The 8,633-nt window shown below is 39.0% G+C and overlaps 1 protein-coding gene across 1 annotated transcript; it reads right to left on the reverse strand.

The window, feature by feature from the left end:
• Positions 1-511: 511 nt before the first annotated feature.
• On the reverse strand, positions 512-3,987 carry LOC122065946 (protein ETHYLENE INSENSITIVE 3-like). The gene is made up of 2 exons (XM_042629777.1): positions 3,858-3,987; positions 512-2,882 (listed from the first exon to the last, which is right to left on the reverse strand). The coding sequence occupies exon 2, from the start codon at positions 2,721-2,723 to the stop codon at positions 903-905; it is 1,821 nt and encodes a 606-aa protein (XP_042485711.1). The 5' UTR covers positions 2,724-2,882; positions 3,858-3,987; the 3' UTR covers positions 512-902.
• Between the last annotated feature and the right edge of the window lie 4,646 nt (positions 3,988-8,633).

The raw sequence follows: 8,633 nt of genomic DNA on the forward strand, positions 1-8,633 counted from the left end.
CAAGTCAGTTTCAATAGTCAAGTAAGGATTTTCCATGGACTAAAGAAAGATCAAAATATCAATGTAAATGGATCAAGTACTAAAAATCATCGATTGGGTCAAGTTAATTTTTGCCTAGCTAGCTAGGAGAGATCGGAGGGAACCAACTACTCGTTGAAGCTCTGCAACATTGAATCACTGATTACAATGATCTATAACAACAACTCAGCCTTAACCCAATTGATGATAAGCCAACTAATCATTTGTTCACATCTTACTCTACTACATGAGGCAAGGAAGAGCTCATATCAATGGAGAAAGATTGAAGATTAGGATTTTAAAGGGGTTCTAGTTCAGTTTCTCAAAGCCCCTACGTTTGCTTGAGTGACACAAATTTCCACCAGAAATGAACGTCTGTACCAACAAATAGAAAATATAGTCCTCAACATGGTTGGAAAAGGGGAGAAATGCAGTCAGTTCATAACAACATCAAACAGAAAAAGATGGAATAAGAGAAATATAGATACCATGCTTAAGAAAACCAAACAACCATATTTAATATTGTTTAAATCTTAATACAAAGGTATGAAACTACGAAAGTCTAAGCATTTTGATGACAGGATCGAATCACGCTAAGGTTCAGAACATATATAAACCCAGTTCTGATTTCAGATCCTGCAACTAAAAAGACCCTAGAAAGCCTAAATCTTAGATCCTAGCTCTAAAGAGAAACAATTCCCTACAGGGTTTAACATCCTTCGGAGGCTATTGACTGGCAGCAGGTAGAAGCTTCACCTGATTACGGCAGACAAATGTAGTGACAGCATTCCTTCAAGAATTTACATTTCCAGATACCAAGTTCCCCCTGCCAACCAAATGAAATGCCAAGAGGACCACCCAGGGATAATTGCTCAAAGCTATCTTCACATGAACCAGATTGAATTGTCTTGCTTGCAGGACATTGTGTCCACCGTTCCTCTAGGCATGACATCAGTAAAATCAACAGACGGCAAGTTAAAAGGAGACCCAAATCTGAAGTCTGCTCCGATGTCGCTAGGATTGGGCTCAAATGGTGGGTCGAACGTCTTACACTGGTCAAACTGTACTTCATCTCGAGGGAACATTGTATGGTTGATTGCTGCATTGGTCCCCTCGAAGATGTTACCACCAAAGAAGGTCTCATCCAGTTGAGTTCTTGGCTGCCCAGGATTTTGATCTTCTAAAACAGTATCAGTTCCAGACTTTGAGACCTTGTTTTGCTGCAGATCAGTATCATAGATTGACATAAGCTCCGATATAATTTTCTGCCCATCGTTTGATAGCCCAAGACCTGACAGATTGAAGGATGGCTGAGTCAGGTTTGGCACTGGAGGTGCCAGCCTGGGTTGAGCATATGGCACAGAGAAGATGGCTGGTTTTTCCTCAGTCTGGAAATTGGAGACTCCAAACCCCTGTGAAACACTGCGAAATGGGCAATTCGCCTGGTGATTATTCCTTGACGTTCTGTCAAGAAAGCCCGAGCAGTTATCACTGTAAGGGCACCGAAGGTTCTCACAAGTGTAGATCCTGTGATCAACATTTTCTGCTTCAGGCTCATCAGATGATGAATTCCGCTTCTGATTGAAATCCGAGCTGGTAATCTCTCCCTTGACTGGGGCAGGGAAAGCAAACTTGTTTCCAACCATCCGCATATTGAACATGTTTGCATCATGGGGTTTGCACTCCTCTACTTCAAAACTCTGTTCATCTTCAACCCCTTCAACATCATACTCACTGCTTTCACTGAGAACAAAAGATCCACTCCCACCAGCTGAGGATATTGGTGGGCATCGATCAGGGTAGAGTTTCCTAGACAAGGCTTCCTCCTGGTTAATTATGGCCAACCAAGTCGCGCTCTCCTTTGCAGTCATCTTATCCTGCAAGCACTTCGATTGCCTCACTAGCTTGCGGATCTTGGCAATATCAGGAAACATGTGCTTGATAACAGCAGTAAGCACGCTCACCTTCCACGCCTTCTTCAGATCATGAGGCTTCTTGTAAGGGGGAGGACCTTGATCTTTTGGAAACCCCAATTGAGGCCACCATTCCTCTTTGCTAGTAGGCCACCATGGTGGAGCAACACCCTTCTCCAATGGGAACCTCCTCTGAGGTGGATCACAGTGCTGCATCAGAGCCGATAATAGCGAACCAAGAGTGGTGTCTTGAAGCTCTTGCAGAGTATGAGGGGTGGAGGCAACCACATTAGAGTCTTCGTTCTTCCCCTGGAACGCATTATCAGCCTGATACTTGGCTATTGCAGCGGGACCATTTCTATCAAATCTCACTTTCTCCTTCCACCACGCACGAAGATTATCAGAAGCACCGCTCACAGGCTTTCCCTTCTCAGGGATGATTCCATACACAAAACCCTGAGCTTTACAAACTTCCATCATCTTCAGCATATACTTCAGAATCCCATCTTGTGCTCGCGACATCTTCTTTCTTCGAGCCTGTTCCTGCGATTGCCTCTGCTTCACAGTATCAACTCCCTCCTTCCCCTTGTTCTGTTCTTTGAGCCGTCTCAGAAGCATCCGATCCCTCCACATCCTCCTCTCCAGCTCATCAACATCCGTCTCTTCATCACTATAATCCTCCTCAACAGTGGCCTCTGGTTCTCCTTCAGGGGCCAGATCTCCCTCTACTGGTGGAGCAGACATAAAATCAAGATTTGAGCAAAACCCCATTTCTTCAAAGATTCCCATCATCACTGATCTAAAGTCGGACAACAAATCCAAGCCTTTTACAGAAAACTCAGTTAAACCCACTTCAAGTTCTGCAACTTCACGCCTCTCCCTCTTTGATTGCAGGGCCTACTGACCAATCTCACTTGGAACAATTTTTCAGAATCGTAAATTGATCTCTCCCTAAAAACAGACACGTAAATTAGAATTAGAATTACTCAGGAAAAAAAAAAACCCTCAGAAACAATCACACCGTCCACCAGAAAACAACCACATCAAGAAGAACTACTTAAATAAGATAATTTTACAGAAATAGAACCACAATGAAGGGTTTTTTTTTTTTCATGTGATATTAGGATTAAAATTTGAAGACTAAAGACAGGATAAACGCTACAAGAGCAGAAAAGGAAACAAGAAATGAAATCTAGCCTAACCAAAAGAAGACGAAACGTGTAATTACTGTCAAGAAGGATCACGAAGAAGAATCAAATGGATTCCATCCATTAGATCAACAACTAGCCGTCAGATCTTGCTCTATAGCAACATCAACCAGTGACGACGCAACCCAGAATCTCCGGTGAATTTTACGACAAATCCGTGTAAGAAGAAGACACTGAAAATTTTCGACCGACCTCCAGTGACTTGGGTATCAGAAGAATGAATTCCGAAACTAAAACGCTCAGACCATAGAAATCATTAATCCGAAAGCTCTGAAAACCACGAGCAAGGCCTAGCATGGTAAATAGTGACACAAAATTAAAGGAATTAAGGAAAAATCTAAAAATTAGCTGGAAAATGATGAGTACGAAACGACACGATCCTCCACACAAACCTGCCAGATCCCAAAGCGTTTTCAGCGATTCTCAGGCTAAACTAGTCACGGAAATGTCAAATTAACCGATAAATGAATAAACTAATTTCCAAAAAAATAAAATACTAAGAAATCAACTTCTTCAGACCTCATCAAGTTGCAATCAAAAGTCCATAATGGAAAGCATCGATCATGAAACAATCACAAACTTGAGAAAAAACAGAGTCGCAGGTATTGATCAGAGAAACAAAGAATCAAAATTCAGAGATCCAGACCAAAGAAAATATTAAATGAAAAGAGACCAACAGTAACGAGCTCAGAGAAGGTCCAGAAAATATTTCTCCTACCAGTTAGGTCTTCGCTTCCTCCATTAAGATCCTCGCCAAGGCTCTGCTATTCACTACAAGAGAAAGAAAAAGAGAAAGAGAAAGGAGAAAATGAGAGAGAGAGAGAGAGAGAGAGAGAGAGAGAGAGGTGGTATTAGTTTTTAACTCTTGTCACAGTAGAGAAATATATAATCTGGGTGAGTATCAGTTGGATGGATTATTAACCATGGTTAGATGAAATTTAACCGCGGTTAATACTTAAGACGCAGAAATGACTGGATTTTTTAACCTTTTTGGATATTTTAACCTTCTTTGGACATTGAAGAGAATCAAGGGGAAGCGTCGATGTGAGAGGCACTGAGGCAGAATTGCGTCGGGAGCGCGTCCCAACGTGTGTGTCAAAAAAGCGGCCTCAACACCTGATCCCCAGTTTACGGGAAGAGAAAATGGCTATGTTAATTTACTAAAATGCCCTCGACAGAATTTTTTTTAACCTCCTATACTCATATTCCCATGACGACAGTGGCGTTGGGGATAAGTACTCTGGCCATGGCAAGGCAATTATTTTCCCTTAACTATAATTGCATAACATATGTTTTTTTTTTCTTTTTATCCCGTGTGAGCGATCCAAGGTGTGTTTAGTGGGAGTCTGGTCATCAACTACACTACTCCCTTAGGTTTACATAACATATAGTTATTACTATTATTATTATTATTTTATCTAAACCATTTGTTTTTACTCAAAGTTAGGAGAGCTTAGAATAATGTCTAAAGTACTGGCATGTATGCATAAAATACAGATGATGTGTAACAATACAAAAGGGGGCATTTGATTAAATTAGACTATGAAATCTGACACTTGGCTAATCTAAACCGTGTGCTCTATCCGATTGTTGGAATAGACATCATCTGTTCACATAACAGAATAGATTTTTTGTGACATTTAAAAAACAAAAAAATAAATAAAAAGACCTTTGTGACAATAATAATCCACCTAATTATTATATGAGAGAGGGGTAGGCACAAGCACACCGCCTGCACGCGGCAAACTATCGGGCAACACTAATGGGGTTTCAGGCATCATTTAGGAGAGGGTAGAGGGTCATTTCAAAGGGGGAAGAGAAGATAGAGGGATGCAGAGGGCGGTGTGCTCAGACTTTTAACCCTTTGAGTTTTAGAAAATTTTAGAATTTTTACCCACGAGTGGGATTATGTGAGAGTTGGGATCCCACCCATAAAATTTATCAACTCCTAAATAGTTTTGGATAGTATTCGTGGGGATCGTGTTCACTCTAGTTTTGACTAGAGATATGAATATAATCTCAATTCTGAAAATTCCAAAAAAGGTTGTGGATGCCACTATACGAAGCCTAAAATTTGAAAAAGACCGCGACAACTTGTGTTGTTTAAGATGGCAACAATGGATTCGAAACCCTATATTTTTTTTTCTTCTTTCATTATAAATTTAATTCTAAAATAGGAATGTTCTCTAAGTCATGGGGTACGGTACACTTACACATCTGTATCCATCTCTCTCCACCTCACATGAAATAATCGTGTTGACTTTAAATGTAAATAATCTTTTGCCACACCTTATTGGTGCTCCTTTGGGCCACTTGCCTAAAAGAACCCTTTCCCTTTTAGAATAGTAAAGAAACAAATCAAAGTGGTGAGATAATAATAATAATAATAATAATAATAATAATAATAATAATAATAATAATAATAATAATAAGGAAAATTTACTGCACCACCCCCTGGAAAATGCCACAATTATAAGACCACACCCTCTGTTTCACAAAATTATTCTAAGACCCCCTACCGTCAGTCACTTTAAAGAATATATCTTATTTGCTGATGTCAGCAACTATCTTGTAATTTAAATACCAAAATTCCCTTATTAAATATGAAGTACAAAAAATACCCTTACAATAAGTTAATATTTTTTTACCCAAATCAATAGGTTTTGGACCCCATTCCAAGACCTAGTTTACGGCGACCTGCAGGACCTCATGGTGACCAAGCGAAACCAACACAGTTCAACTGGAGCTTTCAGCCAAGTTATCTTTGTTACTTCTTTGCAGGCGGCAACCAACACTGTGCAACTGAAGCTCATTGTAATCGCTGGAGTTGTAGCTTTAGTTTTCAGACTGAAGTTCTCCCAGGTGGGGTGGAGTATTGGGAAAATGTTCAAGAGAAGGTTTGTTTCTTTTATTTGGTTTTTTAGGGTTTAGAATTGTTTGGTTGATCTTTGTTCAGTGGTCTTGAATAATTATGTTTTGTTACTTTTGGGTATACTGATATACTGCAAGGATTATAGTTGCAGTGCTTATGCTAATTGGTTCCTCTATGTCCTATGTTATGGTTTAAACATTATAGTTGCAGTGCTTATGCTAATTAGGTCATCTATGTCCTCTGTTATGGTTTTAATGTTTGATTGTTTTATGTGGAAATTGGTTCTAGTCTGACAAATATTTATATGTAATTTCTGTTCATGTCAAGAGCTTAGACTTTTCAAAGTATCTCTTTTCTAGGTGAGAGAAAGGGCGGTAAGTTACTGTAAATCCAGATAGAGAATGAGAGTGAGAGAAAGAGAGAGATATCTCGCTGGAGATGAACAAAGGCCCTTTTCAGTCCTTCATCAGCGATGATTGCAGACCTTATGCGCGTCTCTGTGTTTGATGTCTCTCGATGAAGGTGAGTATAAGGGTAAAAATCGATAGGTCTTTTAATGGCTAGGATATAACGGTTAAAACATGAGTTTTTTAATGGTAAGGGTATAATAGTCATTTTAACTCGACACTTAGCAGTGACTGACGGTAAGGGGTCTGAATATAATTTGGTGAAACAGAGGGGGTGGTCTTATAATTGTGGCATCCTCCAGGGGGTGGCACGGTAAATTTCACTAATAATAATCAAATGCATAATCTACGTGCATTTTCTTGATAAATTATTTAACTTTTTCATTTGTGATCATTTACATAAAATATTGTGAAAAGAATTATTGTAACATAGAGGAATAAGTAGATGAGGAATTTTTTTAAGTATAGTTGACAATTTATTTGTTTTACATTTCACATAAACAATCAGTTTTCAATAGAACTGAGAACGGAATGGCCCATGCTATTGCCAAGTGGGCCGTCACCTACCCTTGTACCTTTTCTTGTGAGTCTCCATGTCTGGAGAATCTGATAAGCTTTGTATTGCCCTTTTTGCTTCATGGTGAATAGAATTTTATTCGTACCAAAAAAAAAAAAAATCAGTTGTAGAATTTCAGCATAATTAATGAAAATTTTGTGACTCTTAGTGGATGTTTAGTAGAGATTTTCTAGCTTCTTCTTTAATTTTTTTTTTTATTATAAAAATCCAGCTTGTCCAAATTTTTTTTAGTAGAACAACTTCTCCAAATTATGCGGGTTAAAAATAGGCATATTTATAATAACATATTAACATCTAGAATATTTACCACTAGAATTTGGAGATTTTTTTTTTGGACATCAGTTCAAAATATATATATATATATATATTCGAAGCAAATCAATAAAGGCCCAATAGACCTCAAGGTAGCTAAAGACTTCTCCCCTTTCCACATTCTCTTTCTCTTCCTAGATACATTGGGGCTTTAGTCAGATGTGCCAGAGTGGCATCCTAGGACCTAGACTAGGGTTGGATTTTCGACCACTAATATAGATAGTGAGTTCGAAGTCGGTGATTCGGGAAAAAAAGGGAACAACGGAGGGACTTGAATCAGACCTAAATGGGAATGACGTGAAAAGTCTTTTTCAAAACTGATCATCAAGGGCGCTACGACGATACACAAGAGGAATAGTAGAATCATCCCTTATTCAATCTTACTTACTTTGAGGTTTATTTCATGCTGCACTGCTACTTCCTCAACTTTGCAACTTCAACTTCACCCGAATGTGTTGAGGCGGTTTCCTCTAGCTGTTAGAATAGGTGTCCATGGCTTACAAGAGAAAAAATTTCTGACTTAGAGAAATACTAACAAGAAAAGGATGCGGATAGAGCCACCAAACATGAGAAATTAAAACCTACAAGCACTAGAGGCCAAAACATTAGCCTCCAAAAAATAGAATCACAAGGAACAAAATAAAAAAACTAATGGAAGAAAAACAATTAGTAGGGGAACCAATGTCATCAACAACGGCTCGAGTTGCCAAGTAAAGAGAAGAATCCATCTGGTAAAGGGCCTAACAGGTATGCAGTCATGTTCAATCACCAAGGAAGTTATAAACAATGTAACTTTTGGAAAGTTTGACATCCTGAATTTTTTTTCGCCACCATACCTAGGGAAAAAAAACCCTAAACAAGCTTTACATTTAGTAAGCGCGAAAGAGCCATTCCCATTTGATAAAATTGTTATACCCATCTTCCGATAGGCTAAGGCATGCAGCACTGGACACCTTACGGTATCCAGTCAGCCTGACTCACCAGGAGCTCAAAGCTGTCGGCTCTCACATAATGCACAAAGATCACTAGAAATCACAGACATAAAGTAAGATCATAATAACTGGTGTCAACTATATGATACTGATTTCTTACATACACAAGCTTGATCTTAGTACATCTCTAAAGTTCTTACAATTTTCCACATCCTCTTATGTATACACAAAATATTACAAAATAAAACCACTGAAGTCAGTTGACAGCCCAAGGATCCATATGCATAGTCATCACACCCGCAGTTAGGTCTGTGCTCCGCATCTATGTCTGGAACAACCCACTAGGTATCAGAAATAGCTCCAGATGTCTCTGTGCTAGAATCTTATAGCTCAC

This window comes from Macadamia integrifolia, unplaced genomic scaffold (genome assembly GCF_013358625.1).
Source record: "Macadamia integrifolia cultivar HAES 741 unplaced genomic scaffold, SCU_Mint_v3 scaffold2156, whole genome shotgun sequence".
NCBI lineage: Eukaryota > Viridiplantae > Streptophyta > Magnoliopsida > Proteales > Proteaceae > Macadamia > Macadamia integrifolia.